This window comes from Stylophora pistillata, chromosome 11, assembly GCF_964205215.1.
Source record: "Stylophora pistillata chromosome 11, jaStyPist1.2, whole genome shotgun sequence".
Classification (NCBI taxonomy): Eukaryota; Metazoa; Cnidaria; class Anthozoa; order Scleractinia; family Pocilloporidae; genus Stylophora; species Stylophora pistillata.
This window is the reverse complement of record NC_142529.1, coordinates 24,034,494-24,049,588: the sequence shown is the minus strand read 5'-3', so window position 1 is coordinate 24,049,588 and position 15,095 is coordinate 24,034,494. Positions and strand designations below refer to the sequence as shown.

Sequence of the window (15,095 nt, the reverse complement as noted above, 5' to 3'; positions counted from 1 at the left end):
TTACGATTTGTGCCATATTTTGACGAGCCCGTAGGACGAGTCAAAATACAAATAACGAGTAAAAATACTCAGCGATACTAAACAAAAAATTGTCTAATATGTTATTTATCATCCAACACGCCAAACTGTTATTTCAGTGCGGGCGAATTTCGCTGATATTAATTTACGGGGAGTGCGTGACAGAAGTATGCGAAGCGGAACGGAATTGGGGCGTTGTCGTGTTGCGTTTTTTTTTTTTCTTCAATAAAGGTAGAAATTTCCAGGTCGTCTAGCTGTTTTTCTTCGTTCGATTCATCTAATAAACTTGGATGTATATTTGCCAGCCATTCTGACTCTTCGTTGTCGGAAAGATGATTCAAATTGTCCGCTATTTTTTTTTTTCCTAACTGCAATTCAATTCTTCGCTTGCGCGATGCGAGAAAATCTGTTTAACCGGTATTCCACAGTACAAATACCGCGTGATATTTGTATTCGTCCATGGCGTTATTTGTACTCTACGAAGTGTAAGTAAATAATAAAACCAATTATTCACCCTAAGCGGAGAATAAAGGAAATTAAAAGCTCTGGTAGCCTTTCAAAAGGTCACATCTCTTTCACACCTCATCGTTTCTAGAATCATCATCGACCGTTAGAAGAATGTAATCTTTTTCATCGCGCTTTGAGACAATTGCTGCAGCCACTTGCTCCGACTGTCATACACTCCAATGGCAAAAAGTTGTCTGCTATAGGCCTACTGCTATCCCGTAGCTTTGGCAGAAACTACCGGCATAACAACACAGAAAAATGCTGGTTACACAAGAATTTACTCTCGACCTCAGAACTTAAAGCTTATTTTCACTATTTCACCGAATTTCTGGCTAAGCTTCGCTAATAAGCACCACTCCTATCAAATCTCATAACTATAGGAATCAACTGCCCCACATATCATGAACAATGATTGACCGAATTACCGACATAAATGAGATACAATGAAGTATATCATTTATCACTTTCACGGGTTTATTACGTATCAACTTAACAGCTTGATCCCAGTTGGCTTGTTAGCTTAATTGGTAGAGCGTTGCACTAGTATCGCAGAGGTCAGTGGTTCGAATCCCGTACAGGATATTTTTTTTTTTTTTTTTTTTTTTTCAGGTCTGATTTTCGCTATTGCTTAAATAGCGCTATCTACTGCGAGGATCGTGCATCATACGTATCTAATACCGCAGTTCAAAATATATGAACTTCATATATTTCATTGTATCTCATTTATCACTTTCACGGGTTTTTTACGAATCAACTTAACGGCCTGCTCCCAGTTGGCTTGTTAGCTCAATTGGTAGAGCGCTGCACTAGTATCGCAGAGGTCAGTGGTTCGAATCCCGTACAGGCCTGATTTTTTTTTTCAGGTCTGATTTTCGCTATTGCTTAAATAGCGCTATCTACTGCGAGGATCGTGCATCATACGTACAGAGAAGTATCGCAGCCACGCGAAAAATACGAAGATAAAAGTTATACAAGTACTTCACTTAAAGCTTACGTGAACATCACGACAAGAGGCAAACGTCTGGAAGATTTACAAAGGGGTCCAAGAGAACTTCACAGAATGGACGGAGCAGAAACTGAATCGCCTCCAGGTACCAGGAGACAACATGCATGTCCCACAGTTAGGAAGAAAGCTGATCAAAAACGTTTTTCCGTCCTCTCCACAGAAAACCTGCTTACACAACAAGACAATTCACCGCGTAAAACTCTGCTCTTCCTGGTGAGAATTAAACAGAACATGGCGGAGTATATGCGTGATATAATTTCTCTCTCTCTCGTAGTGTTCTATCACATTAGTTCTTCACATCTGTACTCCGTTGTGTAACCGTTATAAAAATTCAACACGTTGTCGTAAAAATTCAACCTAGCAAATTTGTGCCAGCAAACAATAAATTGTACGTAACTACAAAAGGAGGTTCAAAGACAACAAAGTCGAAGTCCTAATCGAGAAGAGACCCATTTAAGCTTTCAATAAACCAAAACTTTCTCCATAATGTTGACAGATTGCAACCGATATATTCTTTCACCAACCACAAACGATAATCCACTTTTCGTGTGACTAATAAGTCTCCCAAGCCGATAAAGTCAATGACAACTTGGCAAAATAGGACTTCCTAAATAGTTTCCATTGGAGATATACCGCACTAGCGCTGCTAGCAGAAAATTGACCATGAAGTTTCAAATCTCCAATTCGAAAACACATTTCTTGCCGCCAGTCGTGCGTCACTGTTGACGGCTTCCCATTCCTTTCGCGCTCCATTTTCGTCTGAACGCCTGACTAAAACTAACGCAGGATCTATTTTGGATGACTTGTGGGTAAAAATAATCATTGGTTGAGCTTTTCAAGGCTGTTACGCCAAACTTAAAGCAATGAATCGCTTAAATTCGCCTGCAATGTAAGCGAAGTGTGAGTCTATTATTCAGGAGCTTACAAGATCCTGGTTCTCTTTCTCATTACTTCCTCTAATTGAAGAACTATCGGCGATGGTTCAACCCTCGAAAATCAGGCATTACCTAGATATTAGCCTATATCGTAATTGCAGGAAAGATTTAAGGATTCATAAGCAACTGGAAAACGATAAAAAATAAAGCAAAATAAAGTAAAAGGTCCTTTACCATAAGATCATTGTAGCAGGGCACGGGTCACCCAAGAAAATGACCAATGAGTCTGCATAAGCCCTGACACACAGCATTTCGGAAGAATCCCTCCCGGCACTTGGGTGACTTTCGAACGGGAAAATGTTTACATCGATCGCAGCCTTATCCCATCTAAGTTTTTGAGTGATCTTTCTCTCCCAGTGAGATCAATTTAGAGATACATTTCTCCAAAATTTCATCTTTGGAATCCTCTACTCTTTAGGCGGATTTTGAAATTCTGTATCCTTTTATAAACGTGGAGCGTGGCGAATTTATTCATTGGAGGCTTTCGCTCCTCCTTTTACGAATCCTTTCTCTGCGCCCGATGATAAAACATATAAAAATTCAAGCATTCAAAGTTCTTCGTCTCTTTGTAATGCGTTTCGACGTCAAAGGTCGATTTCGTACACTTTTGTGCCTGATATTTCAACCGTGAAAAGTGATTGTATCGTGGTGCAATATTCAGATTGTATCTGTTTACCCGTCTTACAAATTCTTGTATTTAACAATTGGTTCATGCTTTAGCGTGCACTATCGAGTTATGGAGCACGCAGGAAGTTTGGAGTGCACGAAAGAAGCGTAAGAGTTGCCAGAGGCAATAGCCGAGGGCAACTCTAGCTTCTTGAGTGCTCTTCAAACTTCCCACGAGCTCCATAACTCGATAGTGCACAGCTGAAAGCATGAACCAATGGTTTTAAAACATAGCCGGTGGAATTGTGCATCATCAAATCCGACACGAAAAACGGACAACAGTATCAAGCGACGCGAATCTTGACGGCGCTGATGCCGAGTCTCATTTTCCGTTGTCTTTCCCTTTTTCTGCTTCCTTTAAGAACTCTAGCCCATGGGAAAATGTTGGAAAATTGTCTTCGTTTTGGGACTAGTGGGCCGAGTTTATGTTTGTACCCATTATTGTCGCGAAATACGTTATTTTTCCCCGCGCTAACAATGGTCGCTCGCGCGCAAATAGAAAAAAGAATTTCTGGCGAAGCGATTTGCTGACGCTATCAGCGTGCACTATCGGGATTTTGAGCACGCTTACGTATATTAAATTTGATTGCCAGCTCTGCTAGCTATGTTTTAATTTGTCTTTTGTTCTGTTCCACAAACAGAAAACGTCGCCAATACACGTCTTCCAAAGCAGCGGTTTGGTTGTGTTCTGAGTGATAATATTACTTTTCTACGTCTACTGCCGTTTTGGTATCCTTTGACGTTCCCGTCCGGATTGTAAGAAATAGTATCAAGTTCCTAAATGATAACAATAATGATGTCGTGCAAAGCACTGGTTGAGCGTGGCCCTAAGTTATCTGAGACACTATATCTGAGCGCTATACGTATCAAATTCCTTGAAACATGTATATGCAAAAGTCGCTGCATTAACGAATGAAAACCTGACATAATCCAAAAGATATTGACTTAATTCAAAAGATATTGATTTAGCTCACCGCCTTTCGGTTAGCTCAATGGATAGAGCGCTGGACTGTTGTGCGGGAGGTTGAGGGTTCGAGCCCCGGCCGGACTAACACTCAGGGTCTTAAAATATTTGAGAAGAATATGCTACCTTTCTATAACATCAAGAAATGGTTAGATATTCTAGTCTTCTCGGATAGAGACGAATAAATGGTGGTCCCGTCTCCTACAGGGTTAGGGGGCAGGAGACGTTAATTTCCCACGGACGAGATTACTGTGTGATGGATGTCCTCCCCTGGGGTGGGATGGGTGGTTAACATAACCCCCGTTGATACCAGTGCTTACTACACTGAAGGGGCTATCCTGGAAAATATAGATGTAACATTACGATTCTCGAAAGATAGGCCCTCGTATTGCATAACTAATCGCATTCGCTACTTTTTTGCTCTCTATATAAATCAGATATACGTGTGACTATGTGCTGATAAGGATCGATATGCTGTGCTACACAAGGTGATCATCCTTGATATACAATGCCAGCAATATTCTATTCGTGCAAAAAATATCACATGATGTAATCGAGAACAATAGTATTAAAAGCCTCGGGACTTTCCCTAATTACGCAATAAAAGGTAGACTAAGATATCTTGGAAGCTACTTTTTGAAGTGAAAGTCAGCAGCTTTGCTCTGGAGAAATGTTTTTCAGAGAATTGAACCGTATCTTGTGCCGGCTAAATTATAACGCAACGGGAATGAAAAGAAATACTCAGGCAGTGGTTCATTTGGAACTAGATCGTAACCTTTCATGCAAAGAACGATGGAAGTGAATGCTTTATTTGTTTGTCAGATGCCACAGCCATCATCCAAACGGGAACCTTGCATGAACTCGCTTAAAATGAAAATAAAGCGAAAGAAAGCAATATGTGTTTGCAACAAAGCAGGAAAACCAGTGTATGAAAAAGCGAGTACATGATGGAATTCTAGAACAGGAACAACGTACTCAATCAATCCTCTATAATAGGATAGGACCTTTTGCAGTTGGGGTCACGTCGTTAGTCAGGCATGGAAATCATTTCGCGGAATTTGCTCTCTGCACACGCTGGTTCAACAAACGAGGACTGTATACTCTTTTAAGTTGGCTTTTATTCTTCAGCTCACAACATTCACGTTCTACTCTACGATCTGACTAGCTTAGGATCACAAGTGCCACTTTTATTGGCTACAGATATCCACACCCAGATACGTAGGTCCGGTGTGGTCGGATAGGGCTTAATTGTCTATTAATTTCCTAATCGGTTTATCCCACTAATTCCTGTTGCATGGGTCTGTTAGACAAATCTTATTATCGTTAATATTAACACGCGATTTCACTAGCAATTATCTAGTTAATTACATCATTGTTTGTCGATCGTTCTACGCATTCTTTGTCAATATTTCCGGTCATATTCTACCGGTCTCTATTAGAGGTAAAGAACCAATAACTCACTTAGTGCGGCGCTAATCATGCGAAATATAACAAAACAAGCAAAATCCTAATAATGCGTGTAAACGTTCTATATCAAATCACAATTACATTCTGGAAAACTTCCACTTCCTTGCCCATGAGGAAAATAGTTAGCTTGCTCAATATTCAGCTACGATTTGAGTTGGTGCAATTTTGCACGAATAGGATATTTCTGGCATTGTATATCAAGGATGATATCTGGGTAAAAGTTTTTCAGAGAACTAAACTTTCCTGGTGCCGGCTAAATTGCAATGTGAGGGCAATGAAAAGAAATCTCCAGGCAGAGGTCCAGTTTAAACAAGATCGCAACCTTTCATGCAAAGAATGATAGAAGTGAATGCTTTATTTCTTTTTCAGATACCACAGCTATCATCCAAACGGGAACCTTGCATGAAGTAGCTTAAAGTGAAAATAAAGCGAAAGAAAGCAACATGAGTTCGCAACAAAGGGGAAAAATTAGCTGCATGAAAAAACAAGTACGATATGGAATTCTATAACAGGAACAACGTACTGAGTCATTTCTCTTGAATAGGACAGGATGTCGTTAGTCAGGCATGAAAATCATAGACTAAATTCTGGCAAACTCCACTTCCTAGCCCATGAAGTAAATAGGTAGCTTACACAATATTCAGCTACGATGTGAGTTGGAGCGATTTTGCTCTTCAGTATATATTTTAGGGAAGAAACGAGCCTGGCCGAATTGTCTTATGAGAAGAATGACATCAAATCCTTAGACAGAGGTCCAGTAATTACTTTGCATTATCGCCATCTTTCGTCTGAGCAATTAGATACTTAAAGAACCTGATTATTTCTCAGATATCATATCCGTTGTCCAATTATAATTATAGACAGCACTTGAACCCACCAAAATGTCTGCTAAATACGCCAACGGCAAATAAAGCCCGAAACACTGAACGAAAGTTGGATTTTCCCCAGTCCACAAAACATAAACTACATTACTTTCTAGACTAAAACAAGTATGGATCCAATCGGAACAAAAGCCATCTTGTACATTAGGGACTCTTTAGTTCAAATTAGTTCGATGCCACAGCTGCTCTTTAGAAATAAATAATAAATGAGTTTTTCAAAATAAATACGATAGAAAACATAATTAGCAAAGAGGAAAAAAAATAACTTCAAAAGAAACGTACTCCAGACTTCCGAAAGGATAGAGTAGCAGGAAAATTAGTTAGATGCCAAATCCTCTCAAGAAAAAGGAAAAAATTACCCGAAAGCACACGTACACAGGAAGCTCATTGATAGATGGTACTGTATAAAAGGAACCGTGGTCTGTCTACTCATCATTCAAGTCCACAGGTAGCTTGAGGAGAACCAGCGAATAATTTAGGAAGGAAACATTCTTCAAGGATCGAAATGGTAAGAGAATCTTATTGTTGAATAACTTTTTTACATATTGCAGTCTACTAGCTTTTCCACTTAGGTGTCTCATCGACGCCTCTAATTTACGGCACTTGTCATTAGTTATGCTTAGAATCTAACCATTAGCAAGCTTGTCTTGTTAATTACGTTGTTGAGCTTGTTGAATGATAGGACGCTCGATATTCTCTCAAGCGACGTCCTTGAGTATTTTTGGGGTCCAATAAAAGCCCACCAATATGCCCAGGTATGAATGAAAGCTGATAGTTTCTAAAGAAACTGTTTGGGGCTGCGTCGGTGGGGGCAACGAAATAATTTGGATATATCCACAAAGTTGAAATGCATCAGCACCTCGATACTTGTGTCAGAACGATAGGCACTCTGCCCAACAAGACACCCAGAAGTCCTACTGACCATGATTGTCAGTCGCATTGTGCGTTTTTAATAGCAGTCATAGCATGGTCGCGGGTGTGCGAAGTATCAGCAAGTAATGTTTTATTGTTTGTAGATTACAGAGTGGAAAGCTTTGTGCCTCATTGCAATTTTCTTCGCTGTTACTTGTCAAAGTGTGAACTCACAGGCCTCAGGTAATCAAAGCATTTAAACCATGATGACGACGATTTATTTTTCATTCGTTGCAAGAAGGGCCTTTGATCACTTTGAATCTATCGCGACTGGAAGCAATCGTAAATTGACATAACGCAACAGTCCTTGCTTTTGAAATATAAACTGTACGTTCCTGCAGACAAAGGGACCCGAAAGTCTCTAAACCATATCCTGTTCCTTCTGAGATGAGTTAATCGCGTTCGAGTAAATTAAACAGAAATTTATCGAAAATGTGGGCCTCTCTCGTCAGGTGACATTACAATTGAGATATTACCACTTCAATGAGGGTTTGGAGTCGGTTCATTTACGGGATTATAGTACTACAAACCTGAAAAATAAAAGCTACGTTTTTCAAGATAAGCAAATTATAAGGGTCTCCTTTAGGTAAACACCAAGGTTTGGAGAAAATTCAAAAACCTCTTTTAAAAATTTTGGAAGCATGGGGAAGATTAGGTTTCTAGACCAAATGGATTAAAGATTATCTTTCCCTTAGCAGACTGCTTAAATAATTGGCAGAAGGCAAATACCGCTCCAGTGTGTTTTGGTGCCAGGGATACTCAGTTTGGATCCTTCTACCTGCCATCTGGCGGCGGACTGGTCGGTATAAAGTTAGTCCACAGGTATGGTTACGTGTCCTGTGACGTTAGACATCCCCAACACTGGTCGTTTTGGGGGTGTGGTCAACATAGCAGTTTATCACAAGAGGTTAATGTGCTCATAACAACATCGGACAACAAAATCATTTTGCCGCCGGGACAGTTCATGAAGTACAACCACCAAGCAGGCAAGTGGGCCAGGGTTCCCGGATATAACTCAGCTTCCAAAGAAATTGTGCTGACCCCATTTACGGAGCCTTATGCAGTACTTTCTGGTCAACAGCTACGCCTTTGGTACGGCGAAGATCTGCAAGGTTACACTGAAGGCGACAACGGAGGCAGAGTTTGTTGTGATGTTTATGTTCAGTTTCACACATAGCTGTCTTTTTATATCGGCCACATTCTTGTGAATGTCCATGTCAGTTGTTGTTGATTTTAGAAACTTGCAAAAATGTCATTTCAGGCAGAGATGGGATAAAACAGAATGACAAAGTATTGATTGTATGACGGGTTAGTAATTCACAAGGAAAATAAATGAGAATACAAATTGATTTTGTTGTCGTTACTTTTCTTGTTTTCTTGTTCTAAGTAACAAGTATGGAACACGTAAGTTCCCATTCCTCTCAAACAAGACAAAAAGAAATTTCTCTACCGAGCTCAGAATCTCTCATCTTTCTCATTCCAGCCATGCCATTGTCTTACACTTTAATTTTTTTCTCCGAGAAAAATAATTCAGCTTCATTGCAGCTTGCTTAGTTTATCCAAATTACCAGCAGAATATGATCGGAAGAAACATCGGAAGAAAGTTAAACGCTTTGTTGAAACTAAATTGAGGGAATTTATCAAATTTAAATCAAATAGAAGATAAGATCCGAATGTCATGATATAAGGTGGATTACACAGGCTGGCCAATATTGCATTCGCCATTGTTAACATTTGGGACATCAACCACAGGACGGTGTCTGATGACGTCTGCCATAAGTTAAGGCTGTTCCATATATTATGGAATATAGGACCAGAAACATAAGGTTATCAGGTTTAAGTTATTACTTCCTCTAAGGTTGTCGAAACGTAAGTCACTATTGACCACATTGCTCCTCAGGGCTGTTCAAACCCGGATGATTAGAAAACACGCTTTGTTGTGTATGTCACTGCAGTGATCCTTCCCCTATGAAAAAATCGTTTTCTCTGCAAACATCATCACAAACTTATCAGATATTCCCGAGATGACAAAAAGATACGGTCCCTTGAGCTGGCTTTCACATCAAAATAGTTAAGATTAAGATTTTCCGCGAGCCTCTTTGCAAGAACACGCAGCTTCTAAAGAAAAGAATAATTTATCAAAATAGTATAAGTATGAAAAAGAAAGCGGCTAAAGTAGTCGTCCTAAATATCCCTTTAAAAAAATATTCGCTGAGCTTGTATCGGTATATCTACCCAGGTCACTAGGAAAGGAACGGAGGCATTCTCTTTAATTAACACCTTTAATCTCTTTAAAAAAAGTTAATTTTACCTAATTTGGAATATACTCTGAACAGTAAAATCCATGAGTTTTACTGTGAGGCAGAGAAATAGTGAAAGCCAGAAATACTTGGGTTATTTTGTCAGGGAAAAAAAATTCCATCTGTTGTGAGAAAACTAACAGCAAAGGTGAGGGGTTTGTGGTTTTCATTCGAATAGTGATACGCTCGAGACAATAAACCACGTGCTCTGATGTTGCAACTATCATGCAAATTGAAAGGAGGAGCCATCACGTATGTGGCAGTTATCAATAGTTTTACAGGAGACAAGCAAATCATGTCAAGTCCGACTTAAGCCTGATCGCCCAGCCAGTTGATTTCTACGTTGACATAATATGAGGCCGATCTGAATTTCAATGTGAGATAGTAAACTGGCGATAAAAGCTGGTGATGAAAGTTTGGTTGACAGTTACAACTAAGGGAAATCCTTAGAATTTAACTCAGACACTTGCCTTATCGTTTTTGGAATAAGATGTAATTTTTTGTTCCGTCACGTGGAACCATTAAATACGACATAGTAGTACATTTCACCCGCCCCTAAGAGGGAAAGGATAACAGAATGGTCTCAATTGAATGGATCGCGCAACGCCGGCGACTCAATGAAGAGAATGAAAGCGTGACCAGAAAGGGTGGCCAGAATAAAACTTTACCATAGGCATGACTAGGAACGCCTATCCCCAATTGCGTCCCACTTTTGGAAAAATCTAGAGAGGGTGGTTCAAAAACCGCGTAAAAAGATAACAGGGAAGCAAAATAACTGAACGAGAAAGGGTGAGCTGTGCACGTTTTCTTGTCCACAATACCCATTCCGCACGCGTTTGCATTCGATTTTACGCTCGTCAGACAGAGAACGACCACAGTTAGGGTGGATTTGCCCGAGGTAGGACGCAATTTCAAAGTTCGAGTGTTTCATAACTGTAAACAAAGTGGTAACAACTTACCAGAAGAAATAAAAAATATTATACAAAGCACTCTAGTTCACGATCAAGAACTGGAGGCGTATATTGTAAGAACTCACTCTTAATGCAAAGCAAGAAAACTGGACTGACAAGTATATGTAAACAGAAGTTTTTTTGTTTTTAAATGCGATGACTCATGGGTACTTATAACAGGATGACCGTGGGCTGGAAACAGAAGTAAAGAAATATCACTACAGGTTGCCAATGAGAAAACAATGCGAAGGAAAAAAATTTGCTCAAGCGCGGGAAAATCCAAGTTAACTACTTTTACTTATGCAAGTGACTGGTCGAGGAAATTAGCGAGCAAGGTTTAAAGAAAACTAATTTAATTTGAAACCTCTCTGCTTCTTACCGTGCTTTTGTGCTTTAAGTCTAATATAAACATTATGGAAGTTGCCATTCTCCACAGAATGTTCTCCAACTACACATATGTACTGCGCACGTTCTCCGTCTAACACGCATGTGCGGTGTCCTCTGTTCTCCCATGCCACGATAGCTGATATACCACACACAAGGATGGGAAATAACATGTATTGCTGGAAATAGGTGAGACATGACAACGTTAGTGTTTGGAGAGTAAACATTAGTGATATAAATTCTACTATAGTCACGGAATATTTTTACTGCCGTGTCTTTAAATGAAATTCCCATTGATTCCAATGACTTGGTAAATCAGAGAATTACGTCAGCGATTAAATGCTATCCAAAGGAGTGCGATCAAAACGACATTAAAACTCTTACTCCCCAGACATAGAAGCTACATCTGCTTTTTAAATGCTATAGATTTGTTTGTTGGCTTTTCGTTAGGGTCTGATGATCTATCGAGACAAAGTATCATGCAACACGATAAACATTTAATTCTCATTACCAGTCGCTTGGACAGTGTATAAAAAACATTGAGAAGAATATGTTATATGATCACCCAACTGCGAGAGAAGTTTAGCAAAGACTCGCATACTCATGTTCTAAACTCAGTTCGGAAAATCTATCTTATGAAGCTTTCATTAAAATCTTTTGAAAGATTAAACACTGGAGCCTCAGAGAAACAGATGAAGATTCAATCAAAGTGAAATTTGTTCGCTGCATTTAAAAATAATCACAATCATAATGACCTAAAATGGAATCCTAATCAGTTTGTGCGTGAAAAAAAAAGACTGTTACATAACCGATCAAACTCGTCAGATAAAAAACTGTAGAAAAACGTGTGCGAACTAAGTTCCATGAGTCATATGAGTAAGTTGAAAAGCGAAATGCGTAAGAGTAGCTCGAGGCGCGGCCGAGAGCTACTCTAGCGTTTTTGAGGGCTCTCCAAACTTCCCGCGTGCATCCATAACTCAATATAAGCACAGCTAAACGCATGAACAAATTTTTTTATAATAGAGCGACAACAAGGATCTGTGCGATAGAGTGCAAAACTCTCACAATGCACAAAAAAAGTAAACAAACTTCCCTATTGGCTGACCAAAAGCACGCCACATTTTATACTTTGGTTTGAGCGAGCGCATTTGATACAGTTAATCGATAACTGTAAGTGAAAAGCTCAAAATCAACGAGGAAAATGGAGAAAATCAAAGCTAAATGAAGTCAAGTGTCACTATACAATGTTTTAAAACTCAACGATCTGACAGATTTGCGAAACATTTTTTTTCTCTGAAAGGATACAAAATAAAACTCCATTAATTCACAGTGAGAACCCTCGACTTCTTTTTTCTGTTTTAAGGGGGTAAGTTTTGTATTCTATCCAATCTTTAGATGTCCGCACTATATTTTCTTTGTATGGAAAGTATCGCTGAAATTATTTTTCCTTCGGTTTCTCCAGTCATAGCATCATAACACTAAATGCGGCTTGCTCATGTTTTCAAAAATAAAACATGAATTGTGCCTTCGAGATGGTTCTGCATAATTAATGCTATGTTTTCATTTTCCAGCGGTTGCGATTTGATTGGTTTGCATGAAAAATAGTTTTGGTGCTGAAAAAAATTTCACAAGAGTTTGAGGGTACGTCAGATTTCTCATTCGTGATATCTTTCCAAAGTTTTATCTATAATTTCCCTCCAGCTTTGCAATATCAAGAGTAGTCAGGATAAAAACCAGGCTCGTGAAAAAATCGAGAACAGACAGAAAAGTTGGATATTTTCAGTTAATTTTAACTGAGGTCAAAAAGTAAGAAACAGGTATGATTTATATTTACAAGGAGTTATTCTGCATTTTAGCTGATCGATTGGACCATCTCTTTTTAATTGTGCATAACTATTATCGATCAGACGTTTGAAGTGATTCATTTGTTTCTTTAATAACAGCAGGATTTCAGTAAACTTATACCTCTTTCTTCTTTACTTTCGTATACATTCGATTAGCTTTCCTTCATTCACTAAACATACTTACGCTGGCCTCAAGTAAAATTCCCCAAGTAATCAGTGTAACCATGGAAACGAAAGCCGTAAGTGTTCCAATGTAAAATCGTTTTCTACTTAGAGTAAGAATGAACTCTGAAAATTGATAAAAACTTTGAATCAGTTGCAGCTGACTTAATTTGGCTCGACCTAATTAACAAATGGTAAACACCACAGCGTACACTATTGAGTTATGGATGCACGCGGGAGGTTGCTCAGCACGAAACAAGCGAAAGAGTCGCTGGAGGCGATAGCCGAGAGCGACTCTAGCTTCTTGAGTGCTTAGCAAACCTCCCAAGTGCATCCATAACTCAATAGTGTACGCTGTGGTGTTTACCATTTGTTTTATAACATAACATTGATACATTGTAGCTAAAGAGTTCCCTTTTATTTAACAAATCTTACGTGACCAGAAAAAGCAAGCAAGCGCGAAAAAAATAGTCTTTGCAATTGCTCACGTCAGCAGCGTACACCCATGGGCAAATGGGGGACGCTAAATTGGCCAATCAGAGCGCGCGCTTTACTTTGGTTATGTTATAATTTTCTTTTTAGCCTGTGTAACGTAGAAAATGAGGTCGACCGAGTTGAGAGAAGTAACAATTTTTTGTGTGAAACGAAACCAGTGATTTTTACAGCAAAAAAGCAATTACACATCCAGGAATGCTTTTTACCCTTGGAGGAAAGTTATTCCTATTATCTCTTCCATAAACAAGAAAATAAACCGTTGATCGAAAAAAAAAAAAAAAAAACACTCATCGCATACTACCATAAATAAGTAATAAAAAACGGAAGCGAGAGTCCCTAACAAAACTGCGTTCGTCCTCCTTAAAAAACTAAGTCACTAACCGGTAATCTTGATTGCATAAATCGGCTCTTAACGTTTCAAGCAAAAAAACAAACAAACAAATCACAGTACAGCACACACACACACACACACACACACACACACACACACACACACACACACACACACACACACACACAAAACCGGAAAGGAAAAAAGAAGAGCTGAGAGTATTGTGGATCTTTACGTCACACTTTGACTTAACGCACTGAGCTTAATCTATAGTTCTGCCGGAGAGATATTTTCAGCCCTATTTAAGCCAGCTTACATTCTTACACTCGCACTTTTAGAAGGATAAACGATAATTTCACTTACTGTTTCCTTCAACCATTTTAAACGGATAATATGGGTTACACTGAAGTTTCCGGTTAAGTATAGCTTCTGGCTTCTCAAGGATTTCAAGCGCTTTCAGCGCCTTTTTTAAACCCATCGTTGCTGTTGTCGTTTGGAGTATTTTACCTCGTCCCAACTCGCTACAATAACCTCATACGAGCTTTGTGACGTCAGTTCTCGCGCGCATTAGTAACAAAGCTACTCGAGACGCAAAACGTAGTCTTTCGCGTTGCATTCTGGGTTTAATAATTTTAATATTTCATAAGGATTATATGGCAAACAGTAGGGAGAATTCCAGATGAGATTCTGGGAATAAAAGGATTAAACGCACTTGGGAAGTTTGTGGAGCTATCAGGAAGTTTAAGATGCTTTCCACTGCACAATCAAGCCCTAAACTCCTCTATTTGCTGTGTACAATTTATTTTTGCCTTTTAGCTGTAGCACTGTTTTGAGAACTATACGAAAAGCGAGTTAAATACAAGTTCAATCTCGTCATATGCTGTGACCATCGCCGTCCCTATTTTACGACGAGATAGTAGCGTAGCAATCAAGTGAAAGCTTGAAAACAGTGCCCAGGATAATAAACATAACAATTACCTGTCAGTCGAAGATTAAGTACGCTAAATACAGAGGTTACGAGATTTTATGTCATCTGAAAGCCATACAAAAACGTGTATTGATCTAAAAAAGAAAAAAAAAACTCATTAAAGTCCACTTTGCGTGAAAAATTCAAACTTTTTGTACATTATAAACAGTATCAGTTCATGGCGATGTCGTCGGGGGCCATTAAAAGTAAAATAATAAAACACAAAACACGCTCATCGTTTGTAAATGACTGGTTTTATTTCCTTCCTCGTATGTTGCAAAATTTCAAGTCAATAATCGTCTAGAG

The 15,095-nt window shown here is 39.1% G+C and overlaps 1 protein-coding gene and 1 pseudogene across 5 annotated transcripts in view; one reads left to right on the top strand and one right to left on the bottom strand.

Annotated features, from left to right (window-relative positions):
• Positions 1-8,705, top strand: part of LOC111339753 (uncharacterized) — a 36,830-nt gene extending 28,125 nt beyond the window's left edge. The window contains exons 1-3 of one of the 4 annotated variants that reach the window (XM_022946470.2): positions 6,801-6,952; positions 7,461-7,539; positions 8,052-8,705. In XM_022946470.2, coding sequence (XP_022802205.1) covers positions 6,950-6,952; positions 7,461-7,539; positions 8,052-8,533 — 564 coding nt within the window. In that variant the 5' untranslated portion in view covers positions 6,801-6,949 and the 3' untranslated portion in view covers positions 8,534-8,705. Of the gene's footprint in view, positions 1-6,800; positions 6,953-7,460; positions 7,540-8,051 lie in introns of those variants that run through there. The other 3 variants (XM_022946471.2, XM_088738967.1, XM_088738966.1) reach the window with 3 other exon arrangements.
• A 20-nt stretch (positions 8,706-8,725) lies between these two features.
• On the bottom strand, positions 8,726-14,437 carry LOC111339748 (cation channel sperm-associated auxiliary subunit theta-like; annotated as a pseudogene). Its single transcript, XR_015993299.1, has 6 exons — positions 14,186-14,437; positions 13,019-13,122; positions 10,986-11,169; positions 10,127-10,211; positions 9,396-9,474; positions 8,726-9,126 (listed from the first exon to the last, which is right to left on the bottom strand). The product of XR_015993299.1 is annotated as a cation channel sperm-associated auxiliary subunit theta-like (transcript).
• Between the last annotated feature and the right edge of the window lie 658 nt (positions 14,438-15,095).